Source organism: Borostomias antarcticus, assembly GCF_949987555.1.
Source record: "Borostomias antarcticus genome assembly, chromosome: 17".
Lineage (NCBI taxonomy): Eukaryota > Metazoa > Chordata > Actinopteri > Stomiiformes > Stomiidae > Borostomias > Borostomias antarcticus.
The window spans coordinates 24,585,126-24,600,125 of NC_140250.1; the positions used below are offsets into that span (position 1 = coordinate 24,585,126).

At 47.2% G+C, this 15,000-nt stretch overlaps 1 protein-coding gene across 1 annotated transcript in view; it reads right to left on the reverse strand.

The window, feature by feature from the left end:
• The window catches only part of lrch1 (leucine-rich repeats and calponin homology (CH) domain containing 1), a gene marked incomplete at both ends in the record, with an annotated part of 61,874 nt that overhangs the window by 3,840 nt on the left and 43,034 nt on the right, over positions 1-15,000 (reverse strand). The window contains 8 exons of the mRNA XM_084451895.1: positions 286-395; positions 7,795-7,911; positions 8,991-9,060; positions 10,679-10,795; positions 12,593-12,629; positions 13,030-13,110; positions 14,297-14,383; positions 14,912-14,982. Of these exons, the coding sequence (XP_084308021.1) occupies positions 286-395; positions 7,795-7,911; positions 8,991-9,060; positions 10,679-10,795; positions 12,593-12,629; positions 13,030-13,110; positions 14,297-14,383; positions 14,912-14,982 (690 nt within the window). The remainder of the gene's footprint in view (positions 1-285; positions 396-7,794; positions 7,912-8,990; positions 9,061-10,678; positions 10,796-12,592; positions 12,630-13,029; positions 13,111-14,296; positions 14,384-14,911; positions 14,983-15,000) is intronic.

Below are 15,000 nucleotides of genomic sequence, written 5' to 3' on the forward strand. Positions count from 1 at the left end.
CTGACTCTCTCCCCTGCCCCCTGCGATTCTTGCACTATAGTGATTACCGCAGTCTCTTTTGTAGGCCAAATGCAGCGCTGGTTTTTGCATGAACGTTTTGCATGAATGTTTTGAATGTTTGTATTTTGCCCTGTCCTGTCCTGTCCTGTCCTGTCCTGTCCTGTCCTGTCCTTGCACCGGTCCATTGTTGTGTCGTTGTTGGCTCCACGGTGTGATTCATTCATATACAGACGTGTGCGAGCACAGACAGACACAGTCGCCGTGGAGACGGGGAAGAGTTCTCACGTCGCGCAGCTGATCCATCAGCTCCAGTTCCTCTCTCAGCTGTTCCATCTTCCTCCTCATGGTGAACTGAGGGTCCATGGACTCCAGGGTCTTGTGGGTCCTCAGGAACACTGCCCCCAACAGGCCGGAGGAGAGAATGACAAGAGACGGAAACCGAAATGTAAAAAAAAAGGATGCAATCACACATGGGGCCTTCATGTTCACAGCCATACAGTACGCGCAGTCATCCATGAACCCTGATGGACAGACTCTCACTCTCAGCGTGAGGCTCAGATCTCTGCCACTTATAATTCACAATACTGGTCTCACACATTATGTGCAGCTGCATCCATAGGTCCACGCGTAAATCACACTTTCCCTCGCAAATTGAAGCACCGTACGCTTACATAACTTTATATTCATAGTCACTCATGCGTATATTCACTACTCATTATCACAGGAGCGGTAATGTGCACTGAGAGTGAGTGGATATGGGAGACTGCGTTTCCTTCAGGCATCATCATCATCATCATCATCATAGTCATCATCATCATCATCACCATCTCCCTTTAGAGAATCTCAGATGGATAAAGCTCCTTCAGATGCCAGTTTGCCATTATAATTGAATGGAGATATATAATATAAGTGAAATCAAAATGTGTGTAGCATGAAATTATTTAGGACAAAATGTGCTACCCTAGTTCAAAATACACACACCTTAAATGAAAACAGATATGCCTATAGCCTACAGCCTAAGCTTACATGGCTGACAGAAAATGGAGTAAGTGTGTGTGTGCGTGTGTGCGTGTGGGGGAGGGGCGGCATTAAGAGAGAGTGTGAAACAGGCTTGGCCTCTGATCACAGACGCAGTGAGCCATAAAACCGAACACTATTTACACACTCCTCTGTAGGACGACCAGGCCAGCGTCCTACATACAGCACAGCACATGTCATAAACTCTCCCTGCTGTGCCAATACTACAGAACATGGCATAGATCGCATCTGGACCTTGTCATACACAGTCCGACCACATGGGGGAGCCCAAGAGTCGCTGAGTACTGTATGCCGGCTATTGAACGGCAAAGGAGGAAGTGCTCTGTTAAAGGTAACACATTTCCCAAACACAAACACACTGATACAGGGTCAAATATAATTCTGTACTAAATAATTACAGTTAGGGTGGTGGGCAAGAGGAACAAATGTTGGAAGTAGCTGAACTACAGGCCCTGATGTGGGCTGAATCAAAGAGACCATCACAAAGACCTTAAGGGTTCCTCAAGGAGCAGTACCACTGAGAGCACACACACACACACACACACACACACACACACACACACACACACACACACACACACACACACACACTCACATGCAAACACACACGCGCATTCTATCCTATCACCCTGGGCGATCCGAGGAAGCAGGATGTTGGCTGTTAGACAGGGTGTGAACGTGGTCGAGGACGATACCCTTGGATTACCATAGCAGGAACTGTCAATGAGATTCCCATCACATACCATTCAAGCCCGAGGAGGGCACAGACAGACTCCCCAATGACCGGTCTTAAATGGGGTTTTTCCAAGACATTAATTGCTGAACGGTCCAGTATCCTGACCTTGAACTGGGCTCACCTCACTCTACCTCTAACAGCCACTCAGACCGCTGCCAGGAGTCAACGATCTCAAATTACACCTGGTTACACTGATAAAAACCAAGCACTGAAGGAGTTAATTAACTGAGATAATTGGTTCCACCTCCCTCCCCCATCTCTCTCTTTCCCTCCATCTCTCTTTCTCTCCATCCGTCTCTCTCTCTCCCTCCATCTCTCTGTCGGAGGCCATGGGTGGCCCCTATCGACAGACTGTCCTTCAGGGTTTATACAGATGCTAATGCAATCCCAGAAAAGGCTGCTAATGTGTCTGGCCTTCAGCTTTACAAGGCGTGTGTACGTGCACGCACGCACGCACGCGCACACACACACACACACACACACACACACACACACACACATACACACACAATTGTCCACGCGCTACAGATGCAAATGATGTAGTGATGTTTTGGATCTATGTGGTGATGTTTTGTATTTGTTGTGATCTGAGGCTGATGCTGAGTGGCGCTCAGAGGAAGCCACAATGGACAACGCCCAGCACGGAGAAAGAGAGAGAGAGAGTGTGTGTGTGTGTGTGAGAAAGAGAGAGCGATAGAGAGAGAGAGAGATAGAGAGAGAGATAGAGAGAGAGAGAGATACAGTGTATCAGGACGGTGTAAATCAATCTCTTTAACAGGATTTTTCTCCTCTCCTCCCGTTCTCTTAGCACAGCATGACTCTCTCTCTCTCTCTCTCTCTCTCTCTCTCCCTCTCCCTCTCTCTCTCCTCTCATCCATGTGCAGGCAGTCAGGCCATCTGGACAGTTTTAGGCTACTCGACAGCACCCGCTCCTCAAAATCCCAGACAAAACAAAACTAGTCCAACCGCAGCCGGAGGCTGTCATTGGTCCAGCCAGTGTGTAGCCATGGTGACCCCAGCATCTTAAACAACTCTGCTCTCCTCCAATTCATAATTAAAAATCATATATATTTGTAATTTCAAGTCCTGACATAGAATGACCGAGGGAGTCAGAAAGGGCGTTCATGATGCCAATGTGGAGGTGTTTTATGTCAAGCAGAATCAAGAGTGTCTGAGTCAGAAGTTCTGGCAAATTCCGCTTCGGTTTTAGTCCAGTCTAAACAACTAGAGCTGTGGAGGGATACCAAATAATAACAGACCAGAGTCGTGACCCGGTCACCGTTCACCTCGTACTTGTTATATAAATAGTCCCTGGTACTGTGCTGCTTCCTCTCTACCTCCCTTTCTCGTGTGTCTGCTTCTTCCTCTCTCTATCCGTGTCCCTCTCTCTCTTTCTTTCTCTCTCTCTCTCTCTCTCTCTCTGTAGTTAAAATAGTCTCCCAGTCAAACAGAAATGCAGTATGAAGAATGAGAACACTGAACAAATGATATTATTCATCCATCTTGGTAGGATCTGCGTCGCCCCAAACACAGTGACATGGGAGAGAACGAGTGGGCGGAGAAAAAGGTGTGAAAACTCGAAAGTGTGAAAACTCGAATTCAAACTGAACTTCCTGTAGTCAACAAACAAGGTCCTGCATGACCGGCTCAGTGCGGATGTAAATAAAGGTGCCGAAAAACAGGAAGTTGTTGCCTGTTTGACGTCTGACCTGTTACTCTCTAGCACAGTAACAAAGCAGCTTTGATCATTTGAGTTTAATTCAACTTATATCAGACCCCAAACGCTCTATATGAGACCTCTAAGCTGCACATGCTGTACAGTTCTGTACAGTAAGTGTGGCAGGTGTCCATGCTGCGTCTGAGAGGGTCTCATTTTGCTGTACTGTATGGCTCATACGCCCGTGTGTGCATGGAGAGATAGAAAGGGAGAGAGAGAGAGATAGAGAGGGAGAGAGAGAGAGAGATAGAGAGAGAGGGGGAGAGATAGAGAGAGAGGGAGAGAGAGAGGGGAGGTTTTGAGAGAAAAAGAAAATGAGAGTATAAATATTATGCAAGGGATATTGTGTTTCCTGGCTGTTCCTGTTGAGAGAAGGAGAGGGAGAGAGAGAAGGAAAGAAGGTGAAGGTGAAGGAGAGAGAGAGAAGGTGAAGGAGAGAGAGAGAAGGAGAGGGTGAAGGAGAGAGAGAAGGAGAGGTGAAGGAGAGAGAGAGAGGAGAGGGTGAAGGAGAGAGAGAAGGAGAGAAGGTGAAGGAGAGAGAGAGAGAAGGAGAGGGTGAAGGAGAGAGGAGAGGGAGAGAGAAGGAAAGAAGGTGAATGTGAAGGAGAGAGAGAAGGAGAGAAGGTGAAGGAGAGAGAGAAGGAGAGGGTGAAGGAGAGAGAGAAGGAGAGAAGGTGAAGGAGAGAGAGAAGGAGAGGGTGAAGGAGAGAGAGAAGGAGAGGGTGAAGGAGAGAGAGAAGGAGAGGGTGAAGGAGAGAGAGAGAAGGAGAGGGTGAAGGAGAGAGAGAGAAGGAGAGGGTGAAGGAGAGAGAGAAGGAGAGGGTGAAGGAGAGAGAGAGAAGGAGAGGGTGAAGGAGAGAGAGAAGGAGAGGGTGAAGGAGAGAGAGAAGGAGAGGGTGAAGGAGAGAGAGAAGGAGAGAGAGAAGGAGAGAAGGTGAAGGAGAGAGAGAGAAGGAGAGGGTGAAGGAGAGAGAGAAGGAGAGAAGGTGAAGGAGAGAGAGAAGGAGAGAAGGTGAAGGAGAGAGAGAGAAGGAGAGGGTGAAGGAGAGAGAGAAGGAGAGGGTGAAGGAGAGAGAGAGAAGGAGAGGGTGAAGGAGAGAGAGAAGGAGAGGGTGAAGGAGAGAGAGAGAAGGAGAGGGTGAAGGAGAGAGAGAAGGAGAGGGTGAAGGAGAGAGAGAGAAGGAGAGGGTGAAGGAGAGAGAGAAGGAGAAGGTGAAGGAGAGAGAGAGAAGGAGAGGGTGAAGGAGAGAGAGAGAAGGAGAGGGTGAAGGAGAGAGAGAAGGAGAGGGTGAAGGAGAGAGAGAAGGAGAGGAGTTGAAGGGGTTGAGTTGGAGGGTTCAGCGCAGGGCAGCATTCCTACTCTGTGGAATCAGGGCCTCGGCCAGTCTCTCAAGCTCCATTTAATATTAGTCAAGCAAAAGAGTTTCTCTCTCTCTCTCTCTCCCCCCCCCCCCTCTCTCTCCCTCTCTCTCTCTCTCTCTCCCTCTCTCTCTCTCTCTTTCCTCTCCAGTCTCATTGTACAGTAGACAGATAACATCTCTTCCCTAGCAGAGCTGACTTGGCTGAATGCCGACAGGTTAGGCCTGAGTGTGTGTGTGTGTGTGTGTGTGTGTGTCTACTCTGCACATGTATTGTCCTCCAGTACACAGGTAGGGCTTTAGCAGTGTATGTTGGATCATTACTGTAAATTGAAAAACAATCAATTATCAAAGGTAGGGTGCAGTAAAAGACATTTCTGATGAATCTCAGTCAATCTCAGTCAAGACCAGAAAGGTCTTTTATCTGAAAGGAAGTGTCAAATCCTGCTTCCTGTCTGGTAGAGTGGCTACTGTATGACTGACATCGCTGTCCTGTGACATCGCTGACCTGTGACATCGCTGACCTGTGACATCGCTGACCTGTGACATCGCTGACCTGTGACATGTGAAGCTTTAACCTGACACGGCTGTTTACAGTGCAACGCCGATGATCAGTTTAACAACAAGTGAATGAACATAATTTTGTCATTCTGTAATATAACAGCATCCTCTAGCCAACCAGATGCATGCACGCTCGCTCGTGCACGCTCACACACACACACACACACACACACACACACACACACACACACACACACACACACACACACACAGTTTCCTGAGGTCAGCAACTTGTGATCTGGCGTCCAGCTGGTTACTGGTGATGTCACATTCCGAAGGCTCCACCCCATCATAGAGGAATGGAAACTAGTGTCAGATTCTGGAAACACTTCATCACTCCAGAAATCTCTATGTTCTTCTATTTGTATGTTGTACATAATTTATAAATCATTAGTATGCACCACATCAATCATTTAGCTAGTTTCTATGAATAAAAAAAACTACAAATCTATTATCAAATGAGCACTGTGGCTGACTAGTAAAAAAAGCTCATGTTGACTTTGAATCAGAGCCGATATCCGAACACAAGACCCTACTTGAACATCAATACTCTGTTACAACAAACCCCGCGCGGGAAAATGTCCGCTAAGACGGCAGCTTCCCGCCTTAAAAAGCGTCTCCATTCCAGTGGAAGTCGAATACTCCCATTGGGACCATTATCTAACACTTAAAATATAAGGACTATAAATACCCTGGAGCTCTTAAAGGAAGCAGGGGGGAACGGGATCAGGCAGCCCAGTATGAGGCTCTGTTAAAGGAAGCAGGGGGGAACAGGACCAGGCAGCCCAGGATGAGGCTCTGTCGGCTGGTCAAAGATCCCTTTGGCTGTGTTTAATGGGAGTTTTACAAGGCAACCGTACCCTTTTAAACAGAGACCCATATCAAAGAGGTCAATGGACGGTGACAGGCCTGTGTGTGTGTGTGTGTGTGTGTCTGTTTTCTCAGATGGTTGTGAGTGGATACACCAATATGCACAAGTTGGGCCAGAGACTTACTACTTTGACTGCTGCCTACCAGACACACACACACACACACAAACACACACATGCACACACAGGCGCGCACACACACAGGCACAGTCAAGCTCTAGACAACATTCTCAGACGCTAACGTGTGTCATAAAGAAATGAGCCACGCTGGCCTGTAGCAACCTGCTGTTGACATGAAGCTGAAAGAGTGCAGATCATCATATTTTACATTGCATGTGCATTACTTCTACCTCTATGTGTGTGTGTGTGTACTGTACAGTATGTGTGTGTACTGTATGTGTGCATGTGTGTGTGTGTGTGCATGTGTGTGTACAGTATATATTCTTAAGGGTTGTCTCAGAGCTTCTGTGTGGCAGGCCCCCTGCCGTTAACACAACCACATGCAATGACGCGTACAGTTTAACTCCTACCATGTGCCACGGCCATAGACACAACACACATCAGCATAGCCACAACACACACCCCATAGCCACAACACACACCCCCATAGCCACAACACACACACCCATAGCCACAACACACATCACCATAGCCACAACACACATCAGCATAGCCACAACACACACCCCCATAGCCACAACACACACCCCCATAGCCACAACACACACCCCCATAGCCACAACACACACCCCCATAGCCACAACACACACCCCCATAGCCACAACACACACCCCATAGCCACAATACACACCAGCATAGCCACAACACACACCCCATAGCCACAATACACATCAGCATAGCCACAACACACACTACCATAGCCACAACACACACCAGCATAGCCACAACACACACCAGCATAGCCACAACACACACCACCATAGCCACAACACACACCAGCATAGCCACAACACACACCACCATAGCTACAACACACACCAGCCAGCATGTAAACAGATGCAAGGCAGAGGAGGAGTGCGTGGAGCGTGGAAGCTCCCCTTTGATCCTCTCAGCCTCGCACACACACACCCACCCACCCACCCACCCACCCACCCACCCACCCACACACACACACACACACACACACACACACACACACACACACACACACACACACACACACACACACACACACACACACACACACACACACACACACACACACAGTAATCAAAAACACCCTAGCTTGGTCAGAGGCAGTGTTGAGAGCAGGAGGGATGAGGGAGAGATGAGGGAGGGATGAGGGAGGGAAGGGAGGGAGAGCTAGGGGAGAATGTGATAAAAGGAAATGAATGAGAGGAGAGACTGAGGAGAGAGAGAGAATATAGATAACGAGGAAAAGAGGGAAAGAGAGAGGCAGAGCGAGAGAGGCACACAGATACACATCGTTGCGCAAACGTCAGAGGGTCTGGCGCGGCCTTTGATCTGCCGACTGGTGGAGAAGGAGTAACCTACCACTGCTGTGCATGCCTCCGTCGTCGGGATTAGGGGGAGTGTCTCTATCGACGGGCGGGGCCTGTGTGAGGAGGGGGCGGAGACAGGGCGGGGGCGAGCAGGGTAGCGAGGATGTGGCTAAAGGTAGAGAGAGGAGGAGGGCGAAGGGCCAGGGGGGGGGGCGTGGTGCACGGGGGAGAGGAGGGTCAAGTAGAACAAGCCAGGTCCATTCCAAAACACCCACCACCGCAGACCCCGAGACGAGACACCAGAGAAAGTTCCGGGAAAAAAATAATTGTTGGTTAGGTAGAAGAGGATAGGGCGGGGGGAAAAACAAGCAGCAGCAGTTGAGAAGCAAACATGCATGAGGGGGGGTGAGTTGAATAAGGGTGAGAATTTGGTTTGATATTGGTGTTATACAACGGTCGATGATTTGAAGGAGAGTGACAGAAAAGTAGGAGGAACGAAAGAAAAAGCAAAGGATAAGAAAAAGAACAGCACAAAAACAGGAAAGACGACACAAAATAAAAACAATATTAGTGCCATTTCACAGTACAGAATTCATGTCATGCTGTTAATGTTAGTGTATTAGAGCTACATTACACACGCTAGTAATTAGCCTAAATACAGTTAGCTGGATGGGATGCTAGCGCTAACACCTAGCAGCATGGACGCCTCTCACTACAAGCATAGTGAACACGAAGCGGCGGTCTAGGGGCCGTGTCCATACAGCCGGCGTTCTGATGGCATTTGCGTGTTAGTTGCCACAGCGCTGGGAGTTTGTATGATGCAGCACCAACCAGCTTGCTTGCTGTTGGAACCTCTGTGTCTGTCTGGAGCCTAATAACTTAGCGGCAGTACCCCGTACCCCGAATTAAAGGTTGTACCTTTGGCTTGTACTGGACACATTCGGGAGGATATCGGAGCGTGATGAGGGATACGGGAAGCTTTGGGTTTGGGGTGAGTAGCGGAGGCACAGCTTCATGAGGACTCTCTCTGTTACTGAACACTCAAGTGTTGAGTCTCCACTATAACTGCTCCCTATTGGAACTCAGCTGTTCGTGCGTGTAGTAGTATTTGTGACAGTCTGGATGCCTGTGCCACGGTGCCTTGTTGATGAGATGGACATGCCTGTAAGAGTGGATAACGGTGTGCCCCCATGTGTCCCGTGTGTCTCACCCACCCCTCCGAGACCACCGAGGCCAGACTCTACTCACCCGAGCGGGGCTTCAGTCCGAAGGGAGGGGTGGCTATCGTGTGGCCGCCGCCTGGTGATTTGTCCTCTACCTGGTTGATTGATGGACAGGAGAGACAGAACATAACGACAGTTAGGGATGTGTCAGGACCACTTCAAGTACATGATACACACTGACACACAGACACACACACACACACGCGCACACACAAACAGAACAAGGCCTTGTTCATGGGAGCTGTGGACTATTGTTTCCATAGAACTCTCACTGCAGTCTGTGATTGGCCAGAGAACTCAGGCTGCGGTCTGTGATTGGCCAGAGAACTCACACTACGGTCTGTGATTGATTGGTAGCCAGCTGAAAGGCCTCTGATCCTGCAGTATCGGATTGGCGTGATCAATACATTTAATTGGCCTAGAGTGTGTGCCCAGTTCCCTCATAAAATGTAATGATGATGTTACATAGCAGTACAAATACTGTCAATCTAATTGGGTGTTTGTCCTTGGCTGCTGAGGTCACTGTTACCATGGCTCCGTAGCTGTTATTGGTCAGTGTGTTACTATGTGTTGATAGTGTTTCCTAAGCGTGGTCAGAGTTCTCCGGATGCTATGTCCTTAATAGCTGTCTGTGGCATGTGTGTGTGTGTGTGATTGTGTGTGTGTGTTTGTGTGTGTGTGCGTGTTTCTGATCTGCTGTGTTTGTGCATTGTTAGCCTAGAAACAACTAATCTAACAATGATGTCTTGTTCTCTGCGTTCCAAAGGCTGCACTGTTGTTTGTCCTTGGCTCTGTTTTCTTTTCAAAACTCTTCTTCTTTTTGCCCTCTGGCTGAAGTTTTATCGAGGAATTGGTCACAATTTGGATTGAAAACCTTGGGTGTTTGGAGTAAGCCAATCCTTATCTTTGTTAAAGTCAACAACCGATCAGTAAGCAGTCTGTATCTATGAAATTGTTGTTATCACGGCATTAATTCCAATCATATCGTTTGGTTAAACGCCCTGATGATCATGGGGTCAGATCCTCATGTTTGTAAACTATGGCACGACTTCACACACCGGACACTACAGCAGCACACACACACACACACACACACACACACACACACACACACACACACACACACAGGCGCAACATGAAGCAACACACCTGCGACAACAAACTCAGTGCTACAGACAATTAAGCTCCCTGGACGACTCAAACCATCTACAGAACATTTAAAAGCATGGTAGCGACATGAGGAGGCTAAAGTTGGGCCTACGTGAAAAACAGCAGACTGACCCAAAGGCCAAAGAGAATTGGTTGAATGGAAAGGTGAAATGACACACTGATGTCTTATTGATTCACACACAAAAACACGTTATGCCCTTGGTCATATTTCCAAACAAGCAGACGTTGTCTGAACAAGAATAGACCTAGCTGAACCATATAATTAAAGCTTAAATCTTGTAACTTTCACTCACAGTCAAATAGTATGCCCTGCCACAGAAATAGGTCTCAATGTGAATGCCACTAAAGCACTACCATCTTGAATATGAACGAGATATTTTAGCTATTTTTCATGGAATTTAAATGGTAGTCAAGATTTGTCCAAAGGGCATAAAGTGACCAAAAAGTACCACACACTAGATGAGGGCATCAGAGGATGGAATGGGATTGGCTGGGAAGCCGGAGGGGAGGCGTGGCTACCCCTGGCTTGTTCCTATAGGTTACCTGGTTTGACATAAGTCTTTCATATTGCTGCCATGCAAGTTGGGCCTCAAGCCTGGCTCTCTCTAGAATCAACTCCCGCTTCTTCTGGAACTCAAAACCTCCATCTGGATAGTCCCTCTAGAACATACATTACCATCCATAGGGCCTTAGAACTTAGTACTCTACAGTGCTATTTCAAGTTCTACAGTGCTATTTCAAGTTCTCCAGTGTGCTCTTAATCATACTAGTCTGGGTGTGAGATTGTTTCTGTGTTTGCTTTATGGTACAGTAGAACCCCCGCTGAAATCTGGGGGAAGGGACATTAGATTGACCCACGTACAGTACGTTAGTTCGTTAATTCGATCATCCATTAGTCATGTACTAGAGCCCACCACAATTCATTTTTCCCAAACAGGCCAACATTTTGCTTTGTACAGAAAAAAACTATGCTTGGTGTCTCAGTAAAACTATAGTCTACTTTCTAACTCCTCAGAGTTCAGAGCTTGAGGAGGTTAGTTACTCTTTTGGTGCATTGGTTCCAATGTTAGGATTGTCATAGGTTAGTATCGAGGTTGGGTGCATTGTGGGTAGAATTATCATTGATATATTTCACACCATAGAACAGACGACTTATTTAGGTAGTTTTATCACGTTGGATGGATCAGACATAGAGCATGGCCAGATCATCTGTGTCCCACCGTGACGCGTTTAGTCATGACGTTAGGCGGGAGTCTCTGGAGGGTCCGGCCGTGGGATGGAGCCAGGATTTCCTACTCTGTGATGGGAGTGTAGAGGCCTGCGCCCCTAAGTTAAGGCTCTCTGAAGAGCCTGGGTGTACCCAAAGCCCCAGGGTGCTCCGGAGGTCCAGGTTCACTGACCGAAGCTTTGAACAATGCCCTCCAGGAGGAAGGACAGTCTCTCAGAACGAGAAGCAAGGTGAAAGTAACACAATGGTGGGAAGCTACACTGGAAGCTACATTGTGTCAAGCCACACTGAATCCTTCGATAAAGCTGCAAACGGTCGGACGTTTCACAAACATGCAGGAACAGTATAAGAGTATCTGCTTTGTGATGCCACGACGCAAGCAAAAAAAAAACTGACTGGTGCACATTGCATCTTTGCTGGACAGTTGAGGAGAGTTATTTGTGTGGAGAGGCAGTTTTCAGGATTTCCAGAATTGGAAGGGGCCTTCTGAGTTTATAGCTTCAGGAGTTAAATACTAGGCACATAAAATTAACTAACACTTAATATTATTCATATTCATGAAGAAAACGTTTCCACCCCTTCATTACAACAAAGGAACACACATCGTGGATGGGGGACAACGTTACTGTTTGTATCTGGCCTGTTTTGTCATTGCTAGGCTAGGTGCAAAGTCAGCATTGTTAGGAGCAGATGCGATCATGTATCAAGGCTATCTGGACTCTGCTAGAAAGCACTTATCTAAAGTACCCCAGTCTATAGAAACACTTTAGAAAGTGCAATGCTATACAAATACAGTAAGATTAAGACTTAGCTTAGCATCATGTAACTCTTAAGCATACACACATGCTTACTCACTGATAGAACCACCACTATATAAAGTATCATGACTATCATCACACATATGTACTTTGTAATCATAAAAGAGAGTTTCTAACCACAAAAAACTTATACTACATCTGATTTAATCCAACCAATGCTGCTGGTTAAGTACAAAAGAGCATGCAGCAAACACACACGTACACACGTACACACACACACACACACACACACACACACACACACACACACACACACACACACACAAACACACACAACCAGACAAATACATTAATAAAGGTCATATCTTGAGTGCCTTATTCAAGTGAAGGCAGAGTTATACTTGTACAGTAGTATATGCAGTAGGTCAACATTATGAGAGGTCATCGCGTGTTCAGGGAGGGAGGTCTCACCTTGGGCGTGGTTGATCCTTCATCGCTGTCCTGACCACTAGAGAGAGACAGGGGGGCGGAGAGTCACAAAGACAAATATACAGCAGCAAGAAAGACACACCACCCAAACACAAGGAAGAAACACACACACACACACACACACACACACACACACACACACACACACACACTCACACTCACACTCTCTTTCTCTCTCTCTCTCTCTCTCTCTCTCTCTCTCTCTCTCTCTCTCTCTCTCTCTCACACACACACACACATACACACACTCACTCTCTCTCTCTTTCTCTCTCTCTCTCTCTCTCACACCCACACACACACCCACACAAGGACACACATACAGTACACACACACTCTCTCTCTCTTTCTCTCTCTCTCTCTCTCTCTCTCTCTCTCTCTCATACACACACACACACACACACACACAAACACACACTTACTTGAGTGACTCCTCCACCATGACCATCTCCACAGGGTAGAGCTGCACCCCAGACATGTCTTCGGCGTCCATGTTGTTCACTCTAGGAGAGAGCGAGTGAGGACAGTCACACACGCAGCGGTGGTACCGTACAGTACAGTACCGCCCGTAGCACTGGGAATATTCTGAGACATGGTCCACTTTTCTATCCTATATTGAAGCAACCCAAATTACCCGCTAAAAATACATCTCACATCATTTCATTTATGGTGCACTGACGTCCTCCAACTTTTTCTCTCTGCCAATGGGTTGTGATACTTTTGGTGTGTGTGTGTGTTTTTGTGTGTATGCGCATTTTAGTGTATAACTACTGTACAGTAGAAAGGGTGCTCAGAGAGCACATGGCTCTGTACATAATGCATTTTGTTGATGACTCTTCAAATGGTTAAAATCACACCTCAGTTTGGATGTAATAGCTTACCACAGGATCCAGACTAAGAAAATTTCATTTTTCCTAATAGTGAATGAGAATCAGATATTATTTTCTTTTACACGCATAGAAAGATGTTTGCTTAAATAGCAAATAAATAAAGTTGATAACTATCTTTCTAAAGCTGATTTGACTCATTGTAACGAAGAGAAAAAAGCAAAGAGGTATGATATGATTTATATGTAATACCACAGGATCCAAAACCAAAAAAATATCATAGCAAGCATATCATAATGGGCCATCTGGAGAGTTTGAAAATGTGCGTGTTGGTGTCAGAGCGTGTTGGTGTCAGAGTGTGTTGGTGCCAGAGTGTGTTGGTGCCAGAGTGTGTTGGTGTCAGAGCGTGTTGGTGCCAGAGCGTGTTGGTGTCAGAGCGTGTTGGTGTCAGAGCGTGTTGGTGTCAGAGCGTGTTGGTGTCAGAGCGTGTTGGTGTCAGAGCGGGTTGGTGCCAGAGCGTTTTGGTGCCGTAGCGTGTTGGTGCCGTAGCGTGTTGGTGTCAGAGCGTGTTGGTGCCAGAGTGTGTTGGTGCCAGAGTGTGTTGGTGTCAGAGCGTGTTGGTGCCAGAGCGTGTTGGTGTCAGAGCGTGTTGGTGTCAGAGCGTGTTGGTGTCAGAGCGTGTTGGTGTCAGAGCGTGTTGGTGTCAGAGCGTGTTGGTGCCAGAGCGTGTTGGTGCCAGAGCGTGTTGGTGCCGTAGCGTGTTGGTGTCAGAGCTGTAACCTCTGACTAGGTGGGGAGAAAAGTAGCATGACTTTCAATTGAATGTGTAATGGCTCCCTTCGCTTCATTCAGCCACGCCCACCTGTTGGGGTCTTGTAGCAGCTCCACCGCCTCCTTCAGCTGGTTGATCATGTCAATGTGGAGCTCTGTGCCCCCCTTGACCTTCGACCTGAGACAACAGGATACAGGAACAAGAACAGGAAGTAAGCCATCTTGTTTACATGAAAAGAAATACATTTTTTAAGGTCAGTTTAGTTCTACCATCTCGTGATGGTCTACAAGCAAAGCATATTTTTGTAACATTAATAATACTAAATGGTGTCTAAGACCAAACACACACGACAATGCTAAACCCACATATTACCTATTATGTATGGGCTACACTGTACTGTATGTAGCAAGACTACTCTGTATGAACCAGAAATCATATTATTTTAAATGGAACACACACCTAATATTTGATCGCAGTACAACGCAAACAGAGACACAGTCAAGGAACAGTGGGGACAGTGACAGTAGTGAAGAGGAGTATATAGAGCAAAGAGGTGAATCACAGCTACACAGAATAGAGACACAGACAGGCACTGTTAGAAGAGAGAGGACACGAGAGAAAGCCTGATGGATGGAGGGATGGAGAGAAAAGGAGGATGACGCAGGGATGGATGAAAGGTAGAAGGATGGACGGAGAGATACCCACGTCTGTTCCGATGGCCAGTGTGTGTCCTCCTCTATCCTGAGTGGTTCGTCGTAGTCTGCCGCCGTCCGACCCTACGCACACACACACGC